At 39.6% G+C, this 27,177-nt stretch overlaps 6 protein-coding genes and 1 non-coding gene across 10 annotated transcripts; 5 read left to right on the forward strand and 2 right to left on the reverse strand.

Moving 5' to 3' along the window:
* Positions 1 to 792: 792 nt before the first annotated feature.
* LOC121786081 (translocase of chloroplast 120, chloroplastic-like) lies at positions 793 to 6,793 on the forward strand. 2 transcript variants are annotated; one of them, XM_042184606.1, is made up of 3 exons: positions 793 to 946; positions 1,298 to 5,607; positions 6,538 to 6,793. In XM_042184606.1, the coding sequence occupies exon 2, from the start codon at positions 1,320 to 1,322 to the stop codon at positions 5,535 to 5,537; it is 4,218 nt and encodes a 1,405-aa protein (XP_042040540.1). In that variant the 5' UTR covers positions 793 to 946; positions 1,298 to 1,319; the 3' UTR covers positions 5,538 to 5,607; positions 6,538 to 6,793. The 2 variants fall into 2 exon arrangements, with proteins under 2 accessions (XP_042040540.1, XP_042040541.1); XM_042184607.1 differs by having other exon boundaries at positions 1,345 to 5,607.
* A 2,043-nt stretch (positions 6,794 to 8,836) lies between these two features.
* On the forward strand, positions 8,837 to 11,253 carry LOC121787496 (protein BASIC PENTACYSTEINE4-like). 2 transcript variants are annotated; one of them, XM_042186231.1, is made up of 3 exons: positions 8,837 to 9,072; positions 9,889 to 10,014; positions 10,146 to 11,253. In XM_042186231.1, exons 2-3 carry the CDS (start codon positions 9,946 to 9,948, stop codon positions 10,977 to 10,979), a joined length of 903 nt encoding a protein of 300 aa, XP_042042165.1. In that variant the 5' UTR covers positions 8,837 to 9,072; positions 9,889 to 9,945; the 3' UTR covers positions 10,980 to 11,253. The 2 variants fall into 2 exon arrangements, with proteins under 2 accessions (XP_042042165.1, XP_042042164.1); XM_042186230.1 differs by having other exon boundaries at positions 8,837 to 9,031.
* Positions 11,254 to 12,028: 775 nt separating this feature from the next.
* LOC121785844 (protein BASIC PENTACYSTEINE4-like) lies at positions 12,029 to 14,134 on the forward strand. Of its 2 annotated transcripts, none has more exons than XM_042184313.1 (3): positions 12,029 to 12,269; positions 12,978 to 13,073; positions 13,149 to 14,134. In XM_042184313.1, the coding sequence occupies exons 2-3, from the start codon at positions 13,014 to 13,016 to the stop codon at positions 13,965 to 13,967; spliced, it is 879 nt and encodes a 292-aa protein (XP_042040247.1). In that variant the 5' UTR covers positions 12,029 to 12,269; positions 12,978 to 13,013; the 3' UTR covers positions 13,968 to 14,134. The 2 variants fall into 2 exon arrangements, with proteins under 2 accessions (XP_042040247.1, XP_042040246.1); XM_042184312.1 differs by having other exon boundaries at positions 13,000 to 13,073.
* Positions 14,135 to 14,575: 441 nt separating this feature from the next.
* On the reverse strand, positions 14,576 to 16,736 carry LOC121786141 (INO80 complex subunit C). The gene is made up of 4 exons (XM_042184685.1): positions 16,605 to 16,736; positions 15,921 to 16,099; positions 15,181 to 15,248; positions 14,576 to 14,886 (listed from the first exon to the last, which is right to left on the reverse strand). Exons 2-4 carry the CDS (start codon positions 16,090 to 16,092, stop codon positions 14,755 to 14,757), a joined length of 372 nt encoding a protein of 123 aa, XP_042040619.1. The 5' UTR covers positions 16,093 to 16,099; positions 16,605 to 16,736; the 3' UTR covers positions 14,576 to 14,754.
* A 408-nt stretch (positions 16,737 to 17,144) lies between these two features.
* Positions 17,145 to 20,532, forward strand: LOC121785936 (bZIP transcription factor 29-like). Its single transcript, XM_042184420.1, has 6 exons — positions 17,145 to 17,241; positions 17,400 to 18,728; positions 18,832 to 18,964; positions 19,055 to 19,139; positions 19,924 to 20,173; positions 20,265 to 20,532. The coding sequence occupies exons 2-5, from the start codon at positions 17,479 to 17,481 to the stop codon at positions 20,145 to 20,147; spliced, it is 1,692 nt and encodes a 563-aa protein (XP_042040354.1). The 5' UTR covers positions 17,145 to 17,241; positions 17,400 to 17,478; the 3' UTR covers positions 20,148 to 20,173; positions 20,265 to 20,532.
* Positions 20,533 to 20,982: 450 nt separating this feature from the next.
* TRNAL-CAA lies at positions 20,983 to 21,066 on the forward strand. Its single transcript has one exon. It is a non-coding gene; the product is annotated as a tRNA-Leu (tRNA).
* Positions 21,067 to 21,572: 506 nt separating this feature from the next.
* On the reverse strand, positions 21,573 to 23,802 carry LOC121787926 (amidophosphoribosyltransferase, chloroplastic-like). Its single transcript, XM_042186771.1, has one exon. The coding sequence runs from the start codon at positions 23,528 to 23,530 to the stop codon at positions 21,827 to 21,829; it is 1,704 nt and encodes a 567-aa protein (XP_042042705.1). The 5' UTR covers positions 23,531 to 23,802; the 3' UTR covers positions 21,573 to 21,826.
* Between the last annotated feature and the right edge of the window lie 3,375 nt (positions 23,803 to 27,177).

Below are 27,177 nucleotides of genomic sequence, written 5' to 3' on the forward strand. Positions count from 1 at the left end.
CCACATATATATTTGAAGTGTTTTAATTTTTAAGATAAAATAATAGTACCAGTAAGTAGCGAATTACTTCTCCCTAACTGTAACATTAAAAATTAAAACAAAACAAATATACATAAAACCTCTACATTTCAAATCGAATGGAATCAATTAAATCAATTTTATTACTATTAATTATATTAATATGTAGATAATTAATTTTAAAAAACTACTATTTTTCTAAATTATTCCAAAAAGAATAAATAGTAGTACTTGTATAAATTAATTTAGTACTTAGTAACTAATTAAATATAAAAAATTCTAGTTAACAGTTGGTTCCACTCTATTGTAGCTGAACTGGTAGAATATAACCAGGCATACAAAAAAGTGAGAGATTTTCATAATCCGTCGATTTAACAAAATTGAACATTCACCTAATAAACATAGAGTGAAGTTGATACCAATATGAACCTATTTATAACTGAATCGAATAAGTTAATTCGCAGTAATTTGTAGTACGAAAACTTAGTTTTACTTCAATTAACTGCTTAAAAGACTAATAATAATATTTTCCTTTTTTTAAAACTACTAGTGATAATAATTAATTATTTTATTAATTAATATTTTCCGATTAATTCCATTGGACTGTAACCAAACCAATCGAATAAATAATCATACTAGAAAGCGTGAGTTTTTCTAGAGTCCATCGACAAAATAAAATCGAGGCCCGACCCGACCCGAACCCATTTAGCTGAACGACCCGTAAATGTAATATTCTCTTATCCTGAAATTCTCACCTAACTCTTCCAAGTCTCTACACTACTTTATAAATCTTGTCGACTCCGACGGGAAAAATCTCCTTTCTTCTTCTTTTTATCCCAAATCCGATTGCTCTCTGTCACTCTCTCTCGTTAGCTCATTCTGTGTCAATCTCTCCTCCCTCTCTCCTCCCTCCACATACAGACACCTGGTGAGTTGTTGAATATCGTTAATTTTTTTTTATGTTTTGATTGATATCAAATCGTGCTAAACCCTAGTTAAGATTCATTATGTAGATATGTTTATCATTTAATTTTTTTGAGCAGTAATGAATTAATTGATTTGCAAATAGGTGCTTTTTTCTATTTTTTTTCTTATTGTTTGTGATTTAGAGTGTGCTAGGATTGGGGGTTTTGGTGCGAATTCTATGTTGGAACTTTGTTTCATTCCTGATGATTAGGTTTTTGATAATCCAGTGAATTTGGTTTACTAGTTCGGCTACAGATTGCATATGAGCTCAGTGTGATGAAATAATGCTAAAATAGTTAATCTTTTTATTCAGTCTTTTGTGGGGTTTTTCTGTGATGGAAAATGGCATTGGCATTGTAGAGGATGCCAAGCTAGAGGAGAGGAACGGTGAAAACCACGATGGTCTGGAGCATAGTGTGAAGGAAATTGTTCGTTCGAGTTTGGATGGATCGAACTGCTCTCTTGATGAAGTAGTAATCGAAGAGGAGGTTGCGGCCAAAACCCGGATCAGTGGTGCAGGAGATGAGTTAAATACTAATGTGGAAAATTCTGAAGTAATAGGGACTTTGGAAGGAAATCCAGATAAATTTGCAGTTATGAGTGGTGTCACTATCAATCCTGAGATTTTAACGAGTGAGGAAAATCATGATGAAGAGGAAACTGCTGCAGAGGAAGTTGTCACGGGTGAAAGGAATTTATCGGTTTTTTCTGAGAATAATGGCCATGATGTTAAGGATGGTGATTATAAAGAAATTGTTGAGTCCGCTGTCGTTACTGGTGAAACCGAGAAGTTGGAGAAGTCCAATCAAGAGCTTGATGATGGCCAGTCAGATAAGAAAAAAAACTTTCTTGAAGCTTTGATTTCTGGAGATACGAAAGATGCTGATGCGGACAATACAGAAAAATTGATTCCCGAGGACCCAGGAACTTCAGAATCCACTGAGGTAATCAGAGCTGAGAGCCATCCTGAGAATCCTGAAGTTGAGAAATCTCCTGCCACGATAACGGAAATTCCAGATGATGGTAAATTAGGAGATGGTGCTTCTTCCTGCAATCATGAAAATGGTACCTCAGGCCATGAGGATTTGGTAGACAGTCCCGTTCATGAAAGCGTAAAGAGTGAACCTGTTGATGTACCAGAAGATCATATTCGTGTGATATCAGTGGATAATCAAGATCAAAATGGGGTAACAGAAACTGAAGCTGGAATTAGGCCAGAGTCTGAGTCCATTGAAACTGATGCTCGTGACAATGAACAAAAGGCTGTTCCGGGTAATATGCATGCTCAAGAGTATCAGGTTGGGGACGAGGCGGAGGAAAAGTTATGTATTTCTTCTACCAATCCCAAAGACGTTGAGACCATTGAACCGAAGATGGTAGATGTTGAATCTATGCAAGGTGATAATATTGAAGCTGGCATTAGGCCAGAGTCTGAGTCCATTAAAACTGATGCGCGTGACACTGAACAGAAGGATATTCTGGGTAATATGCATGCTCATGAGTATCAGGTTGGGGACGAGGCGGAGGAAAAGTTATGTATTTCTTCTGCCAATCCCGAAGACGTTGAGACCATTGAACCGAAGATGGTAGATGTTGAATCTATGCAAGGTGATAATATTGAAACTCAGCATGTGGATCAGAAAGAAATAAATTATACTTCGGTTTCGGGTACTTCAGATTCTAATTATGCTAAAGAAAGTGCTGGAGTTGAAACTAACTTGCATGCTGTTGATAATTCCAATGTCGTCAAGGAGATAGCTGTAGTTATCCCTCAATCCAGCTCACCTGAGTTATTAGCGAAAGGTTCTAGTCATTCTCAGCCAAATCTTAGCAATGATAGTGCTGAAGTGTCTGCTAAAATTAACAAAAGACCAGAACAGGTCGGAAAGGAAGATGAAAAGCCAGAAGTTTCTTTGTCGGGGAATAAAGATGAACAGCAGGAAGCATCTTTGTCTGGAAATAAACAACAGGAAGTCAGACCAAGTATCGATATCTTATCATCTGCTGGAAATTCTTCCACAGCCGACTTTTCACCTGCTCGTTCAGCCACCTTTGAGGATGCTTCTAAGGTACAGGAACCTGTTACTCGGGATAATACAACAATTGCAGCTCAGGAGCCTAAACCTGCAGCAGACAAATCCTCCTCAGCCAAATCTGTAGCTACCCATTCTTCTGGAGTTAGGCATGATAATCCGCTGTCAGAACCTACTCCTCAAAATAAGAACCATAGGTCCGCAACTGATACTTTGTCTACAAACAGTAACTCTGCAACTCCTGCTCGTCCTGCTGGCCTTGGCCGTGCTGCACCACTATTGGAACCCAGCCCTCGGGTAGTACAGCAGCCCCGGGCAAATGGAGCTGCTTCTGCTACGCAGAACCAACTTGTTGAGGATCCCACGAATGGGGAAACTGAAGAGTATGATGAGACCCGTGAAAAGCTCCAGATGATTCGTGTCAAATTTCTACGTCTTGCACGTAGACTTGGTCAGACTCCACATAATGTTGTTGTGGCTCAGGTCTTGTACAGATTGGGCTTGGCCGAACAGCTCCATGGGAGAAGTGGGGGGCGTGGTGCTACGTTTAGCTTTGATCGTGCGAGTGCAATGGCCGAGCAGCTTGAAGCAGCCGGACAAGAGCCCCTGGATTTTACATGCACAATCATGGTTCTTGGGAAATCAGGAGTTGGCAAAAGCGCAACTATTAATTCCATATTTGACGAGGTATATTTTGGGACCGATGCTTTTGAGTTAGGCACAAAGAAAGTTCAGGATATTGTTGGGACTGTGCAAGGAATCAGGGTGCGTGTGATCGATACACCTGGACTTCTGCCTTCTTGGTCAGACCAACGTGAAAATGAAAGAATCCTTCGTTCGGTCAAAAATTTTATCAAGAAAACGCCCCCTGATATTGTTTTGTATCTGGATAGATTGGACATGCAAAGCAGAGATTTTGGTGATATGCCATTGCTGCGGACAATTACAGAAACATTTGGACCGTCTATCTGGTTCAATGCCATTGTCGTACTGACTCATGCTGCATCTGCTCCGCCTGAAGGGCCCAATGGCACTGCAACAAGTTATGATATGTTTGTGACTCAGAGGTCGCATGTTGTTCAGCAAGCTGTACGTCAAGCTGCTGGAGATATGCGGCTGATGAATCCCGTTTCTTTGGTTGAGAACCACTCAGCTTGCAGGACTAACCGAGCCGGGCAGAGGGTGTTGCCCAATGGTCAGGTCTGGAAGCCGCACTTGTTACTTCTGTCGTTTGCTTCAAAAATCCTTGCTGAAGCAAATACGCTCCTGAAGTTACAAGATACGCCTCCTGGGAGGCCTTTCGCCCCGCGAACAAGATCGCCTCCGTTACCGTATCTTCTTTCATCTATTCTCCAATCAAGACCTGAAGTTAAACTTCCTTCCGAGCAATTTGGTGACGGAGATGATGATGATATAGATGATGGTTTAGATGAATGCTCAGACGAAGAAGAAGATTCGGAATACGATGAATTGCCTCCATTCAAACCGCTGTCTAAAGCTCAGCTGGACAAGCTTAGTAAGGTGCAAAGAAAGGCATACTATGATGAATTGGAATATAGAGAGAAACTTTTCATGAAGAAGCAGCTCAAGGAAGAGAGGATGCGGCGGAAGATGATGAAGAAATTGCAGGAAGAAGCTAAGAATATGACTTCTGATTTTGGCGACAATAGCGAAGAAGAGACCTCTGCTGCTGCATCTGTACCCGTTCCTATGCCGGACTTGGCCTTACCTGCTTCGTTTGATTCTGATAATCCAACGCATAGGTATCGTTCTCTTGATTCCTCGAACCCCTGGCTTGTGAGGGCTGTCCTAGAACCCAATGGTTGGGATCACGACATTGGGTACGATGGCATAAATGTCGAGAGATTATTTTTGGTCAAGGAGAAGGTCCCAATATCTTTCTCTGGTCACATTTCGAAGGACAAAAAGGACGCGAACCTTCAAATGGAATTTGCAAGCTCAGTGAAGCATGTAAAAGGAAAAGCAACATCTCTAGGGTTCGATATGCAATCTCTTGGAAAGGACTATGCTTATACTCTACGAAGTGAGACGAGATTCAGCAACCACAGAATAAATAAGGCAACTGCTGGTATCTCTGCTACTGTTTTGGGAGATGTTGTAACTGGTGGGCTGAAGTTGGAAGATAAATTGATAATTGGGAAGCGTGGGCAGATTGTTGTGTCTGGGGGTGGTATTTATGGTCGAGGGGAGGTCGCGTATGGAGGTAGTTTGGAGGCAACCCTGAGGGACAAAGACCATCCGTTGGGACGCTTTTTGTCAACCTTTGGACTTTCGATCATGGATTGGCATGGAGATGTTGCTATCGGGTGCAATTCCCAGACGCAGATCCCTATTGGGCGACATTCAAATTTGTTTTGTCGTTTCAATATCAATAACAAGGGCTCGGGGCAGTTTAGCGTGAAGGTCAACAGTACAGAGCAGCTGCAGATAGTATTAGTTGCCCTAGTTCCACTGGCTAAAAAGATATTGGGCTATTCTCAACAATCACAGTACGCGTAAGGATGAAAGCGGATAGACAAAGATAGCAACTCTCATGGCGTACACATTGCAAGATCAGCAGGCGACTTAGGTACATCTTTACGTGCTTTTCATACATCGCGATAATTGTTTAAACCCGACTACTTTATATTAGCTTTTAAATGAAGAGGGCATTGTTATGTTTTGGGATATGGCGTGATCCTGCTGTTTTGCCGCATTTAAAGAAAAAATAAGTAAATTTTTGCTTTCATTGTTGCTCTTTGCATCAAGAGAATAGATGTTTCTGCTTGGCCTAGGAGCTGTTGAACCTATGTTTATCTATTGCAAAGTGTTCTAATTTGTTTCATTCGTTATCATACATCTTCAGCAAAATGCATATAATCTCATCTCATGTCATTATTTGTCCCATTTGGAATCTGCACATGTTATAAGATATGCGAAGGAACGTAGTTGAAACGAGTTAGTAAAATGTAGGTCTCACTGTTAGAGTTTTATGATGAAATGTGAGATTATCTCTAATGGTACACTAAAACCTAAAATGGGTAGGTAACTAGCTCCAATAGTATTCTAAAACCAATCCCTTGTGAGTAAAAAATACTCTACTATCTTTAGGTTTACACTAAACCAAAACCAAAAACTTTTCCAAATTTTGTGAGTAAAAAAGGCATAACATAGAGAATATTCTTTTACGCTTGAGTAAAACAGGCATAACATAGCGTAAAATCATAGTTGATGTTACATTTACTCTAAAATAGGTTTGAGTTTAGTGTAAATGGTTGGAGATGCTCTGAGTTAGATGAGTTAATGGAATGTGAGACCTAATTACCATAAAAACTACTCCACTACTAAAAGTGAAATGAGACATGTAATATCGGACATTTCGAAACGACAAAATTGGATATTTAGTGGTGGACAGGAAGAGTATTTAGTGGTATCATGCCTATCTCATGCATCTCTTTGTTCTTATCTTTTTTTGTTTACTTCTCAATTCAAGGTGTTATAATTCCTTCTTGCTCTGCAGGTAGGTAGAAGAAATTGATACAGAATTGAACCGGGAATTCGCCATTGGCCCGGCTCAAGAAGCTGTGCTTGTTCTGAGCAGAAAGACTCCTCATTCTTAGGTTACTTTGAAGAACTTAGCTTTTCATTAATGGTGTATTGTTTTGGGATTTATTTTAGCTCAGAATTTTGTAGCTGTTTCGACTAAATGAGGATATGTTTTATGTGTGATGAGTTTGATATTGTCTTCATATAAAATAAGGTGCTGCATCTAATTATTTGCCCAATGTCAAATTCACTTATATTTTTGTGTCGTAGTGTTACCTATGTGATATCATGCGGTGAATAAAATTAGTTTTAAACGAAAAAAAGGCGAATAAGGTTTTACTCCCTCCATCCCCCAAAATTCGTCCCAGTTTGATCGGGCACAGGTTTTAAGGATTAGTTTGACTTTGTATTAAATGAAGGAGTATAGTGGAGTTTGGGTCCCACATGTTATTCTTTTATTCAGAAACCAAGTGAGAGAAACAAGAACTCAAGCTCAATTGCAGCTCCATCAACACAAACATTCATTCTCCATCCGAGAAAATCTCAAAACACAGCAATCGTCATCAAATTTTTGCAAATCTCACGCAAAGAAATCGTGGAAGCAGCCATGGAGGGAAGAGGCCTCAACGCCGAAACCCTAGAGAAACTGACCAAAATCTGCCCAACACAAGAGGAAACCACCAAAATCCTCCAATTCACCGGCGATCCAGCTAAACTCGCCGACGCGGAGGCCTTCCTCCACCACATTCTACGAGCAATCCCATCAGCGTTCGTCCGATTCAACGCCATGCTCTTCCGAGAAAGCTACGAGCCGGAGATTCTCCATCTCAAGGAGTTGCTGCAGACGAGCTCCGTAGCGGCGGCGTCTTCTTCAAATTCCTCGAAGCGATCCTCAAAGCAGGAAATCGATTCTCCATTTCAATCTCACATCACTGCGGAGGCTCTCCGACGTGAAGAGCGCTGACGACAAGACCATGCTGCTCCACTTCGTGGTAGAGCAGGTCGCGAAATCGGAGGGGAAGCAGAAGAGTGAAGAAATAGAGATGGAGGAGAGAGAGAGATTGATGCTAGGGTTGCCGGTGATGGAGGCGGTGGGGTGGTTGAATTGCATTGAAGGCGGCGGTGGGTGGTTGCACATCATTGAAGGAGGGAGTGTTTAGGGAGGGGAGGCGGTGGGAGTGATGAGGGAGGCGAAAGGGTGGGTCAGAGTGTAAATATCGTGTATATGGAGGAGTATAAAGATATGTCCATTTTTAGTAAGTTTGAAGTGAGACAAATTTTCAGGGATGGATCGAAATGGTAAATTGAGACAAATTTTCGGGGACTGAGGGAGTAATTTTTACGTTCAAGCAAGTTCCCTACTTTTTATTTTATTTTATTAATTTGCATATAGTCCAAGGCATGATGACATAAGACAATCTTATAAAAATTTATCACAAAATGAAAAATTTAACACAAGTGAATTTGACCTTTTTGGTTGACAAAATTTAGTTCTATTTGTTGAGAGTTCTATCATTCGTATTACTGTATATTCAGATATTCTACCACACACATATATGAAGTGTTTTAAAATAAAATGGAATCAATTTTATTTAGATATTCTACAACGCAAATATTTGGAGTACAGTCTATTCGAAAAAACAAATGGAATCAATTTTATTTATAAAGATGACACCATCCCATCTCCCAAATAAAAAAAAACAAATGTACATAAAACCTCTAAATTTTATATCAAATGGAATCAATTTTATTTATTTTATTTTTTTATTAGTTGTATTATCTCATATATGTTGATATTTAATTTGAGAAAGTTAATCTTTTCCTTAAATACTTTTAAAAAATGAATATATAATGGATTAATTTTCCTATATTTAATTAATAATCTATTACCCAATTTTGTGTACATTTATCCATACTCAATAAACAATTAATCTTCGTAATCTTTGTATTTATTTTACAATAATAAATAGTTAAATAACCGATTATATCCGATTAAACATCTTGGAATATCAGCCAATTCTCTTTCTTTTTTTTTTCTGTTTTAAAAAAATAATATAGTAGTGTTTCATTCGTTCGATAAATATATATTTTTGAAATGTCACAATTTTAATGTACAATTAAATTAAAAGAAATTTTCAAATGAAAAAAATGATTGAAAAAACTTACTTTTATTAAAAAATAATAAAAATAAAATTTGATTAATTTTATACAGAAATAGAATGAACGGCAAAATTTGGGAATAGTACAATTATTTAGATTTTTTTGCAATAAAAAGAAGTTGAGAGAGAAGGCGAAGGAAAAAGGGGTTTCCTCTTCAGCTGAAAAAAGTTCACACTTCTTCAACTGCTCCGCTTTCTTCTCCGGCGAGTCCGCCGCCGCCTACTACACCACTACCCTCGCCTGAAGATGCGATCCACACTTTTTTTCTCTCTCGTGGTGTTTAATTTATCACTGTTTCTCTCTCATAAGTAAGAATCCAACTGCTTCTACTCTATCCGCGCGTGTACATGTATGTATAGGATCTCGAAATAATTATGTATAATTACTGTTTTCTGAGCTCTTTCTGAGATCTTCCATCTGATCTATTGTAGCAGGCATCCGTTTTGTTTTCAATTTTTGTTTAATTTGTGGTAACTCTTCGCTGACGAGCTGAGAATCCGAGATCTTGTTGAGTTTGTTTGGATAATTTGTTGAATTCGTTTAAATCAGGTCAAGTGTTTGTTTGTATTTGCTGCTTCTCCTTGTGATAATCTAGTCAGCGAGCATATGCTTTGACCGCACATTACCAGTGTGAATGCACCAAATTAAGAGTGACATTGGCGTTTCTATGCTGAAAATATTTGTTCTTTCTATATTACAGTTCTTACTTTTTGTCATAATTTTTCTGAGGATTAATATCTATTTCGAAGGCAGCATTCAGTGATTGAATTTGAGTTTTGGATGAATGAGTAATCCGTCTCTAAAGTCCAAATGAAGGTGATTTACAGTGATAAATTTCAAAAATTTTGGTAAGGCAATTGTATTAACAATGGTTGGAGCTAAGCACTGAATTGGAATTAATCTGTTGTGAGGCCCGGTTTCACTTAAGCATAAGCTTGTGTTGTGTTTGTATCCGTTTCCAGTTTTGAGTTAGCTATAAATTGAAGATGTTATATGCTGATTTTTGTGTTTTCATATGAGCTTGAAGGGGTTGAATTTGTTGTTGAAATGGAATACTCTGTTTGGTTTATGCGTTTCGTGTTTTGAGTTAGCTATAGATCAAAGATGTTGCTTGTGTATGGATACGATCTCTGATTTTGTTAAACGCCGTTGTTTCCAACTGCAGGTGAGTTCTTGCCTTTGAAACAGTTTATAGTCTTTCTAGCATTAGGTGAGGAAAGAGATGGATGAAAGCGGACGAGAGAACACAAGACTGAGGATGGATGGCTACCATAAGGTGCCAGTGCCACAGGTATTATAAATCAGCTGATTTGTCCTTGAATATAGTAACTAGCCAAGAAATTTGATATTGACCATTCTCACAAATGATGCATTGGTTGAGCTTAATTTCCCATGAGTTTCTTCGTTCAATTGCAATTGCAGTGGAATCCGATGCCCCAGTATCAGATTAAGGAGCCAATTGCATTCCAACTTAATGCCAAACTCATGATGCTCTGCAACGAAAGGGATGATACCACACGAGAGCGAGACAGAGCGCTGACTGAGAAGAAGTCGGCTTTGGATGAAAGAGATGCGGCTATTAAGCAACTAGACGCAGCAATTGCAGAGAGGGATGAAGCCCTAAGAGAACGCGACAATGCCATTGCTGCACTTCAATTCCATGAGAGCACAATGAGCGATCTAGTGAACAGTAGTGCACGTGGAGCTAAGCGTACACATCATCCTATGAAAGAAGATTGCATACGTGATGCATTTCCAGTGTCCCAGGTTCCACACGAATCTCCAGTTTCAAAGAAAGGGACGAGGGCGAAAGCTAACAAGGATGCTCAGGCGAGATCTGCTAGATCACCAAAGAAAGTGAAGAAGATGGGGGAGGATCTGAATAAGCAAGTAAAAACCGAAGGCTACAAAACTGAATGGGATGCTCAGGATCTTGGTTCCATGAACCAGATAATGTTTGATGAGTCGAGCATGCCAGGGCCCGTTTGCTCATGCACTGGAGTTCCCCGGCAGTGCTACAAATGGGGCAATGGGGGCTGGCAGTCTTCATGCTGCACCACCTCCCTGTCGATGTACCCTCTGCCCCAAATGCCGAACAAGAGGCATGCACGGATGGGAGGCCGGAAAATGAGTGGGAGCGTCTTCAGCAGATTGCTCACGAGACTGGCAGAAGCCGGGCAGGATTTGTCGGTTTCGGTTGATTTGAAAGAGTACTGGGCTAAACATGGAACAAATCGCTACATTACCATCAAGTAATGGTCTGTCTCGGATGAATTAAGCAAGGCCTCAAAATTGGTTGAGTTACATTTCATTTCTTGATGGCCTTGGTTGTGCACTTTGTTAGAGATGCTAAGTAATGTTGTAAATTTGTAACATTTCAGTTTGAGTTAAGAGTTTTGTGTTTTCGTGTGTATCGTCAATCCAGACAACTTAGTTGGTAAGACATTTTCTTTCCAACTAGTTGGTCGGAGGTTCTAGTCTTCTTGTATGACTATGGGATCAATGAAAAACCATTAACGATTCTCGCTAAGTTTAGATTTGGAGAAACTAGGCCAAGTTTAGATTTGGAGAAACTAGGCCGAGGAAATCTTGGGGGTTATTGTGTTGATGTGATAACGACATGATCCGATATTCCGATGAACCCAACCCAACTCTGAGCATGATTTGAACACGACCATCTTCATCTAAATACAAGCACAACTTCCAGATGAGCACATTTTAGTGGCTCGATAATGATACGAAAGTGGCCTCCCGATAACATTATAAAAAATTAAAAATCCAGTTGCACATTATTATATTCTATAGTCTTACAAAGTCTAAATATTACAGTTAGTAACATTAATACTCAAATAAACTATAATTAGTAGACTAAAATAAAAATCCAATTTCAGACTATACAACATATTAGAGCATTAGCAGTGACGGACGTCACCGCGGAATTCCCACCGGCGTGCGGGAATTCCGTTGCGGACGTCCGCCATTGTGCGTGGCATGCACGGATACGGAATTCCGTTGAGGAATTCGCAGTTCCGCGGCATTCCGCGGAATTCCGCGGGGAATTTCGTGCGGACGTCCGCTTGCGTTGATTCCCGCGGAATTCCCGTTTATTGCATTATTGTGGGAAGTCTATCGAAAATTCCGCGGGGAATTCCGCCACTGTGCAGTGGGAAGTCCGTATGACGTGCCATGAGGTTTTTTTGAAAATTCCGCGGGAAATTCCACCGGGAGCTCCGCGCCACTGCCGATGCATAGTGTTACATTTCTTGGAAATCAGGAATTAAATAAATATATATAGAGACGAAAAAAAGAGGTAGAGAGAGAGAGGAGGAGAGAGGTGAAGTAGAGCAGGTAGTGTCGGGAAGAGGGTTTTGTCTACTCTTCTGTTGAATTCATTTCACACTTCTTCAATTGCTCCGCCTTCATCTCCGGCGACTCCTCCGCCACCTACTCCACCACCGCCTCGCGTCAAGTGAAGCCTCTACGATGTGATCCGCCGCTTCTCTTCTCTCTCCTGGTGTTTAATTAATCGTTGTTTCTCTCTCATAAGTAAGCATCCAACTGTTCCTTTTTCTCCGCGCATGTACAAATACAGTATCTCTAAAGCTTCTGTATGATTATTATTTCCTGAGCTCCTTCCAAAATCTTCGTTCTATCTTTTGGAAGTAGTGTTTATCCTTTTTTTTATTTTCCTAATTTTTTGTTTTATTTGTGGATATATTCATAGCTTACGAGGTGAGGTTTTTTTTCGTAATTGAATGCATTTTTTGTTGAATTAGTTCACCAATTCTATGGTTTGTGATGTGCTTTGGCCTCACATACCAATGAATTTGTCAAATTAAACTGGCATTTGGTGTTTCTGTGCTGAATTTCTGAGGTTAATTTTCTTTCAAAATCATAATCCGTACCTTTTGGAATCATTACTGCATTCTCGTAGTTGTTGAAGTTTGAGTTTTAGATGATTTAGTGATTCTTCAAGTGATGAATTTCAAAACTGAGCTAAACAATGAATTGGAAATTGGAATTCATCTGCTGCAATACTCAATTTGGTTTTTGAATAAGCTTTCGTTTGTATAGTGAAGTTGATTTTTGTGTAAACAATGAATTGGAATTCATCTGCTGCAATACTCAATTTGGTTTTTGAATAAGCTTTCGTTTGTATAGTGAAGTTGATTTTTGTGTAAACAATGAATTGGAATTCATCTGCTGCAATACTCTGATTTCGTCACACACTGTTGTTTCTTGATCACGACATAGTATATAACGTTTCGAGCATTAGGTGAGTTGCGAGATATGGATGAAAACAGTCGAGAGAACAGAAGGCATCGGATGGATTATCATAAAGTTCCACAGGTGAAATTTGTTATAGTTTCTCAAACACGATGCATTGGTTGAACTTACTTTTTTTTCGTGCATATACGGTTGCAGTGGAATGCAATGCCCCAGCATCAGATTAAGGAACCAATTGCTTACGGAATGAATGCTAGACTTGTGATGCTCTGCAACGAACGGGATGATGCCATAAGAGAGCGAGACAGAGCAATGGCTGAGAAGAAGGCGGCTTTGGATGAACGAGACGCTGCAGTCAAGCAACTCGACGCAGCAGTCATGGAGCGCGACGAGGCCCTGAGAGAACGCGACAATGCCATTGCTGCCCTCCAATTCCACGAGAACACAGTGAACGCCCTATTGGTGAGTAGTGCACGGGGATCGAAGCGTACGCATCATCCTACGAGAGAAGATTGCATACGCGATGATGCATCATATGAAGCTCCCGTTTCAAAGAAAGGGACGAAAGCGAAAGCTAACAAGGATTCTCCGACGAGATCAGCTAGATCGCCAAAGAAAGGGAAGAAGATAGGGGAGGACTTGAACAGGCAAGTCACGACTGATGGATCCAAGGCTGAATGGGATGCTCAGGATCTCGGTTCCATGAACCAGATCATGTTTGATGAAACGAGCATGCCAGTGCCCGTGTGCTCGTGCACTGGAGTTCCCCGGCAGTGCTACAAGTGGGGCAACGGGGGTTGGCAGTCTTCGTGCTGCACCACCTCCCTGTCGGTGTACCCTCTCCCCCAAATGCCAAACAAGAGGCATGCGAGAATGGGAGGCCGGAAAATGAGTGGGAGCGTCTTTAGCAGATTGCTTACGAGACTGGGGGCAGCTGGGCAGGATCTGTCGATTCCCGTTGATCTGAAGGACTACTGGGCTAAACATGGAACGAATCGCTACATAACCATCAAGTAAACTCCATAGCAATGCTGTTTGTTTGGAGTTGTGTTTCATTTCATGATGGCCTTCGTTGTGCACTTTGTATTTGTAATATATGGATTTGATTGCAAATTGGTTTTGTAATGTTGTAATCTTTTATTTTGAGAAGAAGTATTCATCCTCTATGAAGGAATTTTATTTTAGTTCATTTTTCAGTTACCTGAACCCATAAAAAGGATCAAATAGTACAAAGCAAAATAAGAGCATTAATGATGGCATTCGTTAGACAAGATATTGTCGAGATATAAATAAATACAACATGTGACCAGTGAAAATATAATTTATGTTCAATTTCTTAGATAACATAGTACCAATATATAATTTAGGATTGAGTTATGAGATTATTTTAGTTGGACTGAGTTAGGCTATGACTAATTATTCTATGATTATCCATCTAGGATTGAGTTGTGTAATTAAATCTCATGAATCAAACACACTACATATTTAACCCGAGATACAATTTTGCAAACCAAACACCTCCTAAGAAGACTGACCGAGATATATTGTCACGGCTAAAGTTTTTTAGAGTAAGGGCAACTAAATAAAAGATAAGAATAAACATAACCTCTAGTTATGAGCAATAGTGAGAACCGAATGACTCTAACATATATAATGATACACGAAAAGGGTAACATTAAAGACTCCCCAATGATGGATCATTTCAAATAAGCATTCCTCAATTCTAACAAAGTCTGAGAAATATAAGACATGTCTGATTGTATCTATGCAAACACAACATAAAAGTTCCTTAAGATCTCCACGGCTACCTCAAGACAACTGCAGCATTTCTGAGAGCCAAGTACCGTTGGACGTAGTCGTTTGGGAGAGACCTAATCACCTTGAAAACTTGAGCATTGGCATACCGAAGCTTGGTTCTTGGATCAACGTAAGGTGCCTGCAGTTTCATTCTAGAACTCAGTACTTCATAATGCATCAAAAAAGCAGACATCATAGAACTGCATCTATTTTCTTTTCTCAACATGAAGAGCAAAGGACTCCACAAACCTAGCCTATTTTGTTCAAATAATCATGTACTATTAAGCAAAACAGGGTACACAGAAGAATTACATGTGTGCGTGTGTACTAAATGTGACTAGCGGAAGATTAACATGGACTGGAGCATTACTGAGCCTCCCCCGACCCGAATCTACAACTGATAGAGAAATGTCGATATGAACATAAATATTACCTCATATCCAGTTATATCACAGATTCTTCTACATGGATGCATAGATGGTGGTGTTTCAATGTTAACATCTGCAAATAACAGAAAAAAAAGGTAGATAATTAACCATAGATAGTAAGAAAAGCACTATGTATGAGTGATTCTTGCAATTCTTTGCCTAATGTATGCAGCATAATACTGAGCTAAAATTGTTCCTGAAACGAAGATTCGAGTTTCTAGCAAGGTATATATCAAACCAAGACAGAGAGTAAGTCAGCATTGAACATACTTTCTCCAAATAACATATCCAGATGTTCGGTTAATGCCAAGCTACAAGAGAACACTTGATCACTAATAAGACTTTTGACATCCTTCTCGAACTATTTCAAAGAGAGTAGCATATACAAGCAAAGCTCGGGTTCATTTCAATCATCATCTATAGTCTGGAATCGCTTATTAACGACTTATTTAACCGAAATTCAGACACTACTGAGAGTAGGCCCTAAAATGGTTCCTGAAACGACGTCAGCGTTAAAAACACCTTCTCCAAAATACATAGCCAAAAGTTCGGTTTATGCCTAAAGTTCGGATTTTGACATCCTTCTCAAACTATTTCAAAGAGAGTATCATATACAAGCAAAGCTCGGATTCATTTCAATCTTCATCTATTGTTTGGAAGCCCTGTTAACGGCTTATCTAACTGAAATTCAGAAACTTTAAAGATGATTCAAACACAAAACTAGCATAGGAATGCAGAATCTCACAATTAGGTTCCTCGGGAGGATAATTCTGGTAATTCTCAGCGGGAATAATCTGCTTGAGCTGTTTCCACCTGACTCTGGCTTGCCCTTTCGGATACTTATCGTAAGTCTGAATCTTCTTAAACCACATGTGAGTCGGCAACACCATTTCTGCTTCCATCACTTCAGGCTCCATCTCCACTCTGGACCAAAAATTATATACTTCAAACACTGGTAATTACAAAGAATACGCAAAATTGCCTTTTCAGTTTCTGAAAATTGCAAATAAATCCTTCTATTTTCGAAGACATGTACCTGATTTATGGAGAATAAGCAGAGATTAGAGAACAAGAGAGAACAAAAAGGAGAGAGGTTACGAAGATGAACAGCAGCCCTGAATTAGGTTTTCATTCTGCATTTAATTAAAATTCATTTTACAACAAAATGCTTCATCGTCATTGAATCCAATGTGAAACCTAAGCAACATACAGAAAACTCATATACTCCAACCCGGCTCGATTATTACAAAAACGATCGAATTCTGGATATCATAACTAGATTCGAGATAAATCGAATAGCTCATGAATAATTTACGCACAACCATAGCTCTAAAACTAATTCCAGCATCCCTAATTAAAAAAAAATCGATTACTCATATATAACGAATGGATACCAAACGTTAATGTCATCACAAGAATGTAAACGAACCTTCGGGCGGCGCAGACACCGTTGTTCGTTAAAAAGGATTTTAACTAGCGGCGGCTCGGGAATTTAGGCACGGCGGAGCTCCGATGATAGATTTATTGTAGAGGGAGACATATTTTGAACGATGAAGTTCATTAAACTAAATTGAACTGGGCTAACTCCGAAACGGGCCTAGTAAATAGGGATATCAAATGGATTAGCCCAATAAATTTAAGATCACCCATTTACACTAAATCAAACAATTTAAAAATACTCCATATTTTAGAATTTTAATTATTTCTTCAAGCTGATTTTTTTTCATTTTATTTATGGAGTAGTATATTATTATATTAATTATTAATTAATAAAGTCTAACCTATAAATATATTAAATTTTAAATGAAATGTTAAATAAAGAAAGTAAAAGTGGACTGCTAGAGTGAGAGTACTACGAAACATTATATATTTACTCCTATGTTTTTAATTTAAGTAATTAAATATTGCTACGTGTTTAATTAATAATTATGTTCTTAATATTCAAGATTTAATGATTATATTTATACATATGGATTATAAAACTCATTGTTAAAATCAACGTCATTTCAACCAAAAAATGCAGCGGATAAACTCTTGCTGAACCACCGCCGTCGAGCAAATCTCCGGTAATTCACCTCCAGAATTTTGTTGGCAATCGTTTTTCTGTTCTTCAATGTATATAGTTAACTAAACTGATCGCGATTTCGTCGATTATATTCGTATCTCTATTGAATTGATTCATCTGTGACGAGCTGGATTCGTTGTTGATTTTGAATTCGATTAGGTTTCGCGATCTGAACTTCGATCCACAAAGCAAGCGTGCGTATGATTGAGTGAAGTTAGTTAGTTTAGAGCTTGAAGAAATGACGGGCGAAAACGAGGAAGATAATGGCGAGACTACGCAGAGACTCCAGTCATCTTTCGGAACTTCATCATCTTCGCTTCACCAAACTCTTCCACTGAATCAATTAAACATACCTCAGCTCCACATGCCTCAATTTCGCGGCCAGATTCGGCAGCAGCAGTCGCCTAATTCGTGCGGGGAAAGGGAAAACGGTGGGAAAAGGTTGGGCATTCCGCCGTCTCATCCGCAAATTCCTCCAATTTCGCCATATTCGCAGATCCCGTTCAATCGAGCTGGAAATCAGCAGAATTTTAGCACTAGTCCAGGGCCATCGCATGGTCGATCTTTGTCACAGCCGGCATTTTTTGCAGTTGATTCGCTTCTGCCGTTAGTTCCTTCCCCTTATCGAGAGGCACCTTCGAATTCTGTTTCCGACCGAATTTCGGTTGATGTAGCTATGGAGGAGATGGAGGGTGGGGGTGGATCGCATTGTATGTTGCCGCCCTCGCCTTTCGCGAGGGGAAGTGTGTGCAGAGCTGGAGAGAGTCTCCCTCCTCGTAAGGCTCATAGAAGGTCCAGTAGCGATATCCCGTTTGGATTTTCGAGCATCTTACAGTCTTCGCCTCCGCTTATGCCTTTGAGGAGTCCTGGTGCTCTTGATAGGTCAGGAGCCCAGCCAGTGCAGACGGTTAAGAGAGAGTCGAGTTGGGAGAAAGTCGAGGAGAGTGGAGAAGGGATGGGGGAGAGAAAATATGAAGATGATTTGTTCTCTGCATATATGAATTTGGACAATATTGATGCCTTCAACTCATCTGAGACAGATGACAAGCTGGGGAATGAGAACCGGGGCGATTTGGACAGCAGAGCCAGTGGGACAAAGACAAATGGAGGCGATAGCAGTGATAACGAAGCGACTAGTAGCGTTAATGAAAGTGGGAGCAGTGCTCAGAAACCAAGAGTTTCTACATTGACCGATAGGAGGGAAGGGATTAAAAGAAATGCTGGGGAAGATATTGCTCCAACCACTCGACATTATAGAAGTATCTCTATGGATAGTTTTATGGGAAATATGAGTTTTGATGAGTCGCCCAAAATGCCTCCGTCTCCTGGAACAAACCAACTCTCACCCACCAATTCACTTGATGCCAATACGAATGCTTTCAGCTTGGAATTTGGGAATGGGGAATTTAGTGGTGTTGAACTTAAGAAGATAATGACAAACGAGAAACTTGCTGAGATAGCCTCAAGTGATCCCAAGCGTGCAAAAAGGTAATATTGGATTCTTCTCGACTGCCTTAGCTGTATGCTAGTTGTACTCTGTATAAACTTGTAAATGTTGTATTCTTGTTTAAGTACATCTGTCTTATTCTAGGATCTTAGCTAATCGCCAATCTGCTGCTCGGTCAAAAGAACGGAAGATGAAATATATTGTGGAGTTGGAACACAAGGTCCAAACATTACAGACTGAAGCTACTACGTTGTCTGCCCAACTTACTATGCTTCACGTAAGCGCCTGTTAAATTTGGATTTTGTCGTGTTTGGTTGTTTTGGAGTGGTTGCTTTCATCATTAAGACTTGTTTTTGTTTGCATTCAGCGAGACTCTACTGGACTTAGTAGCCAAAACAATGAACTGAAGTTTAGGTTGCAGTCCATGGAACAACAGGCTCAACTGCGAGATGGTATGGCTCTCAATTGACTCTTCACCCTTTTTCATTGCACAACAAAGTAACATAAGATTCATTCAAACGCAAAAGATACTGCTCTCCCAAGCTGTCAACAATGGCCTCCGAATTACATTTCCTCGTCCCTTATTGCGGTGCTTATTTACTTACTATAGCAAATTGCAGTATCAAGTAATCACAATTATCATGTTTCATGAGAAAAATGGCTTATGAAATCGCAATTTCTTTTTCTTCTGAGATGTGATTGAAAATTTTCTCGGTTTTGAAATTGGGTATGTTATTTGGTGCAAAAATTGAATTATGCTATACATTAATAATGCTTGAGTTCCATAATAGTCCAACATTATAGATGTGCATTCCATTTTGACGAACTGATAACGTTTCATTTTGTGTAGATTTACTTAAGTGTGTCACAGTATCTGAGAAATTGGTGATGTTTGCTTCTTTTTTCTCAACTTTTTCTGCTAATATATGCTGATTTTGATGTGGCCGTATTAAGAGTTTATATGCTACCCTAAAGCTAAGTTAGTTATTTTTCTATCATTGTGCTTGCTCGGATGGATGTTACTCGAGTTCTGAATGCATTTCTAAATCACAGTAAAATTTGTTTGTCTTTTTTTCGTGGTTTTGCTCTTAGGAAACACACGTCAGACTTAATTGTGCACATACATGTTTGTAGGCTTGTAGCTGTTACTTTTTTTTTTCGGGAGCGTGGCTATAAGTTATATCATCTATATCCTTCTTTACCTTAACTCGAAATCGTCTTCTCATCTTCTGACAGCACTGAATGAGGCATTGACGGCAGAGGTTCAACGTCTAAAGTTTGCAACTACTGAATTAAGTGGCAACCCCTCGAAGTTTCAGCAGTACCCTCAGATGTTTCAGTTACGGCACCAACAGGCCACACAAACGAACATGCATCAGTTGCAGCAACAACAGCAACATCAATCACAACAAGTGAATGGCAACAACAAGAACACCACTAAAGACGAGACAAAGCAATAATCGCCTTAGAGGAAGCCTTTCATGAGGTAGTTTCATCCCTCCTCATCTTTACCTACGCATACAATACATCTTCGTTCCTGCCTGTTTAAATTTATGTTCAAGAATCACGTGCTCTAGGAAAACTGTCGCTCCTAGCAAACGAGCCCTGGACCGAGACAATTTTCCTTGCCAGCCACCTTCATATCTCCTCATCTCGAGTTACATTCCTTCATCGTATATAAGAAACATGTGTCGACATTGTGCCGTGACATTCTATTCTTGTAATAGTTTGGAGTAATTTATTTGAGTTTTCTTTATAGATCCTTTGAGCATGTGTTTTTGTCGGATTGATCTCTCAATATTTGGTGAGATGTCTTTAATAATGGGTACTTTTCATTTGCTTTTAGAGACTATTTTGTGTGGATTATATACTTGGAAAGATCTCTTCTAGGAATTGCAAAAATAAAAAAATTGAAATAGAAAGTTGAGGGTCTAATTCAATACAAACGGAAATCGGAGGATTTTACCTGCATTTATCGAGAGTACTGTGTCGGTTAATTTTTTGTTAGAATCATTCAACTCTATGCAAAGACGATGATTCTTTGGATTAGACTTATTAATAATTTTCTGTTGGGTAAATAGGATATTGTACTTCATATTAAGACAATGATACGTAGGACTAGTCTTTGATTTATGAGTTTTGAGCCAATTCAATCTTGAACAATAAGTTAATTTTAAACAATTGAACATATTCTTGTGGTACTATATTTATCATTGACTAAACATATTAGTGTTAATGAATAAAACTTGATTAATTTATGATACTAATAACTAATACACAAAATATGTACATCAAGTCAGGATGGCCGAGTGGTCTAAGGCGCCAGACTCAAGTTCTGGTCCTCTTACGAGGGCGTGGGTTCAAATCCCACTTCTGACATTATTTTTCACGATTTACCACTGCTGACATTTTTTTTTCACGATTTATGTAATTATTATATAATTAAAAAATACTGTCATTTTTTCTACCCAAAAAAATAATACTGTCATTTTGTACGCATATTTTGTTTTTACTATTTATATCTTTCATTGAAGGGTTCAAATCCCACTTCTGTCATTGTTTGTACCCAATAAAAAATTTCTGTCATTTTTTAACTCAATTTTTTTTTACTAGTATCTTTCATTGAATGTTCTTTAACTTATTTTGGTTTAGTAACAATCACCTTCACATCCACACCATATCCTCTGTATAGTGCATAACTCCATTATTTTGATTTTTGAGAAGTATCCAAAGGAAATCGATAATCTTTATTGTGGCAATTTTCAATACTTTCCTATTCAAATTTTTATTGGTTATGTAGACTCTACAGAGACTAGAAATGGAAGAACGAAACATAATTTAAGTGTCTAATTTATCCCACCACAATTAAGGAGCTTACTTCAAAATTTGATGATCTAATTTCAATTTGTTTACTTCAAATTGCGAAATGCATTTCATTAATGTCAACACAATACCCTCAAAATAGCATCTCCAACACCAAAATTTTGTACTCTTCATAAAAGAGAGCTCCAACATCATCATTCAAAACCAAAATTCTTGCCTAACCTCCACACATTTGATAGTATTTCCCAACAACACAAAAAACCTACAACCAAAAAGATGATCAATAATGATCCCTCGATACTACTTCCTCATCAGCCTAGGCAGAGGACTTGACCCCTTCCTCCTTGCTTCTATTCTCACTAAGCCAACCTCCATCAATGGACTCCATGCTCCCACTCAACCCATCATCAAGAAAATCCCCCACCCTCTTCACCTTCCCCGTCGGCTCCACCGGATACTTCCCGGAGAAACACGCGTAACAGAAGCTTGTCGCGTCTCCCCCCAGCATCCCCTTCAAGCTATCAATGGGCAAGAACGCCAGTGAATCACACCCAATGAACTCCCTGATCTCCTCCACACTCATCCGATTCGAGATCAGTTCGCCTGGGCTTGGCGTGTCGACCCCATAGTAGCACGAAGCTATGATCGGAGGGCTTGAAATCCTCATGTGCACCTCCTTCGCCCCAGCCTCCTTGATCAGCCTCACGATCTTGGACGATGTCGTTCCCCTCACGATCGAGTCGTCCACCACAACCACGCGCTTCCCCTCCAGCACCGCCCTTACCGGAGATAGCTTCAGCTTCACGCCGAAATCCCTAATTTTCTGCGACGGTTCGATGAATGTTCTGCCTACGTAATGCGACCGGATAAGCCCCTGCTGAAACGCAACCCCTGCTTTCGCAGCGTAGCCTAACGCCGCCACCACGCCGGAATCCGGCACCGCGATAACCACGTCGCAATCCACCGGCGATTCGGTGGCTAGGATTTCGCCAAACTTACGCCTCGACTCGTACACGGATCGGCCGAATACGACGGAATTAGGCAAAGCGAAGTAGATATGCTCGAAAATGCACGATTTTGGCTCGAAATGAGGCATTAAACATACCGATTGAACGCCGTCTTTATCAACCACGATGACTTCGCCGGGATAGACTTCTCTCTCGTATGTTGCTTCGATTAGATCCAACGCGCAAGTCTCCGACGCGAACACCACCGCGCCGTTGCTCCTTCGCCCCATCACTAGCGGGCGGAAACCGAACGGATCGCGAACCGCAACCAATTTGTCCTCTGTGAGGAAAACCATCGAATACGCTCCTTCCAGCTTCTCGCAAGCTTCGACAATCCTCAGGAAGAACGGTCGCGCCTTCGATATCGCAATCAGGTGAAGAACGACCTCCGTATCGGAGCTGGTGTTGAAAATCGAGCCGTTTTCCTCGAGCTCTTCACGAAGCGCTTGGTAATTCACCAAATTCCCGTTGTGCGCGACTCCGACGGAGCCGAATCGGTAGCCGGCGACGAACGGCTGGACGTTCTTCAGCATAGAGGCACCGGCTGTGGAGTAGCGGACATGGCCGATGGCCATGTCCCCGGGCAATTTATCGAGCTTCGACTCGCTGAACACTTCCGAGACGAGGCCGACGCCGGTGACGGAGTGGAGGACGTTATCGAGGACGGAGACGATGCCGGCGCCCTCCTGGCCGCGGTGCTGCAGCGCGTGGAGAGCTAGGTAGCAGAGGCGCGACGCCTCTGCGTCCCCGTAGATTCCGACGACGCCGCATTCTTCGCGCGGCTTGTCGTCACCGTCGAAGGAGATGACTGAATCCGCATCCGAATCCGATGAGGATTTGCCGGTGGAGATGATTTCTGAGATAGGGTTTTTGGATTGAGTAATGTGGAGAGGTTTTTGGGGGGTTTTGATCGGGAGGGTGAACGAGGTGGTGGAGGGATGAATGCGAGCGTTGAGGCAGGTGGAGGAGGTGGCGCAACCGGCAACGGCGGTGGAGGCGGTGGAGGCGGCCATGGAAGGGTTTTAGGGAGAAAATGGAGTGTCAATGTCCGAATTTTATTGTTAGGTTTTGCTGCTTTTAGATATTTTAATGTTGAATGAATATAAGTATGACGAAGCGGTAACGCTTATGACCGTCACAGGATAATTTCATTGGTTGGTTAGCTAAGTCAGTATCACAGCTAGTTAATCTCACTCGTTTTTTACCACACGTGTGATAAAACAAGAGAATGAGTTGTTGAGCTATTGTACAATTCATTCAGCTTCTTAATTTGGGTTTATTTTTTCTCCGCCGTCGAGAATGGCGCCGCCTCCTCCTCCTGGGCTTTATTCCGGCAAGAGCGCCTTGGCTATGGTATGCTAGCGTCCGATTCTATATTCGATCTATTGCTTACAATGTGATGATTTATGAATATTATCTGAATTTTCTTGAACGACAGGTAGCTAGGGTTTCCGCTTTCACGGTTGGACTCGCTTATGGCAGCGTAAAGCTTAAGTTTCTCAAGGTATTCCCCTTGTTCTTTCACTGAATTTCTTTGCTTTCTCTCAATGCTTATAGATTTTGTTGATCTCTGTGTGTGTATTTATGTGTTGAGCTCTATGTTGCTCCGGCGATCTCCGAATGTGTTTTTTCGTTTTTTCAGTGGATTTGGTATTTTAATTATTAGGATATCTAACTTGCTTCGGTTTCTCTCAATGTTTATTGATTTTGTTGATTTGTGTATCCATATGCATAATGTATATGTTGAGCTCTAGGTTTCTCGGGTGATCTCTGAATGTCTTTTTTCATTTTTTTTTTCTGTGGATTTAATTATTAGGATATCTAATTTGCTTTGCTTTTTATCAATGTTTATTGATTTTGTTGATTTATGTATAACGTATATGTTGAGCTCTAGGTTGCTCCGGTGATCTCCGAATGTGTATTTTCGTTGGATTTGATTATTAGGGTATCTAATTTGCTTTGCTTTTACTCAATTAGGATAGCTTGTTTTTGTATTTAATTATTTATGTTTTTCTCTTTCAAATGAGGAATGCTTTTCTGGAGCTGCTGGGTGATAAATAGTTGTTGGAGATAATTATGCTAGAAGCAGTGATTAAAGTGTATTGTCACGAAAAATACATTCTTTGGTTACAAAATGTGGTTTGTTAAAGAATTGGTGGCAGAATTTGTTTGTGATTCTTGTAGTTGTTAATGCATATGTATTTAATCTCTTATGTTTCATAAGTTTTTGTGGGATGCTGAATCGCTGATGGCTGTTGTCTCTTCTGTAATCATCAATAAGTTAGACTAGCTTCAGTAACACGAGCAAATACTAATATCTTGGTGCTGTGCTTTGCTTGATTTGTCACCAAATGTTAAGCACTGCAAGTCGGCATTCACAATTGCTGTTCTTGTATGTGATTATCATTGTGCCTAAAGAGTGAGCTATTTTTGTCATGGTTGAAGCTCCCTGCAGTGCTTATTATCTCTTCTGTGGAGTATATCAATTACCGAAAGAAGTATCATGAGTGAATGCTAATATATCCTTGTGCTGTGCTTGATTTGGCACCAGATGTTATAGCATCGCAAGCCTTCATTTGCTATAATTGTTTTCTTGTGTGTATTTATCATGGTACCTAAAGATGGATGTATTTCTTTCATGTTTGAAACTCCCTGCAATTCCTAGTTGATGCTGCATACACCACCAAAGATTATGTTGAAATGCACATGTTAGATACTTAGATAGTTGATGTGATGTAGCAAGTTTGAATTTTGACAGATGAAAGCAAAGAGTCAGAAGAAGGCTGAAGCTAAGGGTCACCACTAGAGGAGCAGTATAACTTTTTTTGCTCTACCAGGATCACAATAATAGAATAGAGAGATTGATTTTCCGCCATGGCCTGAATCGCCTACTGAGAACGAGCATCGTTTTCAACTGGTAAACAGTTAGTTTTTTCTTTTGGTTTGAAATGCTGCTCAAACACTAGGTTTATCCTGTGATGACAATGAAGAAGGATATTAGCAAAAAAGTATGGATCTATAATTTGCAAACTTTTTGGATCCTTGATTAGCTATATTTTCTCATTGTTTTATATATAAGGGGATCCATATTCATCTTGTTGTGGAAATTATTTTCCTCTTCTGGTTTCATTATCTTGGAAATTGTTGTTGGGCATTTTCCTTATTTTCTCATATTAGGTATTTCAAGAATGGTATTATTATAAGTTATAACTATTTTGATATAAAGTTAATACTTTTTCTCTAAGATATCTTTGTAAATTAATTAAGTAGTATAAAAATTCAAATATATTTATGTCAAAGGTGAACGAACTAAGATGAAGTTAGGTACTTGGGGTCAGGTGAAATTTGTTATTTATTTATTTATTTTACTAATTATTAGTAGTATTAATCTAGCAATTCGGCCATTTATCCTCACAACTAAAGCGCACTTAGTTGGGCCTTGTGACCCTTCGCAAAATATGTCACAACAAAACTAAAAATAATTAGGATGTGACTTGATTTATAAATAAAATAATAAAATCCCTATAGAAATATTTCACCAACTTTCGTTTTGAATAATCACACTAATATTATTCTAATTTCCTTCGGTTTGAATCATTTGATAATTTATCGTTGATTTAACTTATGGATACCCACAAAAGAAGGATAACCGAAAATTCACATAAGCTTGACTGATTTTTATGTAATGATAATCTACTTTCAATTAATTCCCCCGGTATATTTTAAAATAATAAAAATAAATTTAATCAACAAATAAGTGGATTTCTTTTTTCTTTTTCTTTTTCTTTTTCTTTTTCTTTTTCTTTTTCTTTTTCGTTTGAGTATAAAAAGTGGATAGATAACAAAGGAAGGTGCGGATAATTTCAACATTAGAGCATCCACAACCGTGCTCTTGCCAGCGGCACGGTTGTGGGCCCGGGCGGTACTATTCATGCCTGCTCTCTAGCAAGAGCACAACACCCACAACTGTGCTCTTCCGCAAGGACGAGCACAATTAATTTAATATTCAATTAAACATAAATATTTCCATAATGCTAAAATTCATTAAAAAAACATAAATAATATTACAAATGACAAATAAAATTAAACATTGCATAATTAAAATCCTAAAAATTAAAAATTACATAATTAAAATCCTAAAAATTAAAAATTACATAATTAAAATCCTAAAAATTAAAAATGACACTACTCGTTGCCGAATTTCGCCCACATGTGGTTGATTAGGTCTTCTTGTAGTTGATTGTGGATTCGAGTATCGCGCATTGTGTGTCTTGTCTCGATCCTCTGGCCAACCGTCGTATGCTCGCCTCGGCGTAGGGGAGACCTCGCTGTTGAGCTTCCGGCTTCGTCCTCGTCGTAGAAGCTAGCCGCCCTCGGCCCTTCGTCGGCTATAATCATGTTGTGTAATATAATACACGTGAACATGATGTCGGCGATATTATTCACGTACCACAGCCGAGCCGGGGCCTTCACAATGTTGAATCGAGCTTGAAGGACCCCGAAGGCTCTTTCGACATCTTTCCGCGCTGACTCTTGACGCTGCGCAAAAAGAACCCGTCTCGGGTCGTGCGGGTTGTGGAGCGTCTTCACGAACGTCGACCACCTTGGGTAGATACCATCGGCGAGATAGTAACCCATGCGGTATATATTTCCGTTGATG

This window comes from Salvia splendens, chromosome 22 (genome assembly GCF_004379255.2).
Source record: "Salvia splendens isolate huo1 chromosome 22, SspV2, whole genome shotgun sequence".
In the NCBI taxonomy this organism is placed as follows: Eukaryota; Viridiplantae; Streptophyta; class Magnoliopsida; order Lamiales; family Lamiaceae; genus Salvia; species Salvia splendens.

What these genes read in the sequence shown, in the direction of transcription:
- LOC121787926 (XM_042186771.1), bottom strand. Translation starts at nt 23,530, where the DNA reads ATGGCCGCCTCCACCGCCTCCACCGCCGTTGCCGGTTGCGCCACCTCC.
- LOC121786081 (XM_042184606.1), top strand. Translation starts at nt 1,320, where the DNA reads ATGGAAAATGGCATTGGCATTGTAGAGGATGCCAAGCTAGAGGAGAGG.
- LOC121787496 (XM_042186231.1), top strand. Translation starts at nt 9,946, where the DNA reads ATGGATGAAAGCGGACGAGAGAACACAAGACTGAGGATGGATGGCTAC. An exon ending in ATAAGGTGCCAGTGCCACAG is followed by an intron (nt 10,015 to 10,145) that starts GTATTATAAATC and finishes TTGCAATTGCAG; the next exon opens with TGGAATCCGATGCCCCAGTA.
- LOC121785936 (XM_042184420.1), top strand. Translation starts at nt 17,479, where the DNA reads ATGACGGGCGAAAACGAGGAAGATAATGGCGAGACTACGCAGAGACTC. An exon ending in GATCCCAAGCGTGCAAAAAG is followed by an intron (nt 18,729 to 18,831) that starts GTAATATTGGAT and finishes GTCTTATTCTAG; the next exon opens with GATCTTAGCTAATCGCCAAT. An exon ending in ACAGGCTCAACTGCGAGATG is followed by an intron (nt 19,140 to 19,923) that starts GTATGGCTCTCA and finishes ATCTTCTGACAG; the next exon opens with CACTGAATGAGGCATTGACG.
- LOC121785844 (XM_042184313.1), top strand. Translation starts at nt 13,014, where the DNA reads ATGGATGAAAACAGTCGAGAGAACAGAAGGCATCGGATGGATTATCAT. An exon ending in ATTATCATAAAGTTCCACAG is followed by an intron (nt 13,074 to 13,148) that starts GTGAAATTTGTT and finishes ATACGGTTGCAG; the next exon opens with TGGAATGCAATGCCCCAGCA.
- LOC121786141 (XM_042184685.1), bottom strand. Translation starts at nt 16,092, where the DNA reads ATGGAGCCTGAAGTGATGGAAGCAGAAATGGTGTTGCCGACTCACATG. An exon ending in TCCTCCCGAGGAACCTAATT is followed by an intron (nt 15,249 to 15,920) that starts GTGAGATTCTGC and finishes TGTTATTTGCAG; the next exon opens with ATGTTAACATTGAAACACCA. An exon ending in GTGATATAACTGGATATGAG is followed by an intron (nt 14,887 to 15,180) that starts GTAATATTTATG and finishes ATGAAACTGCAG; the next exon opens with GCACCTTACGTTGATCCAAG.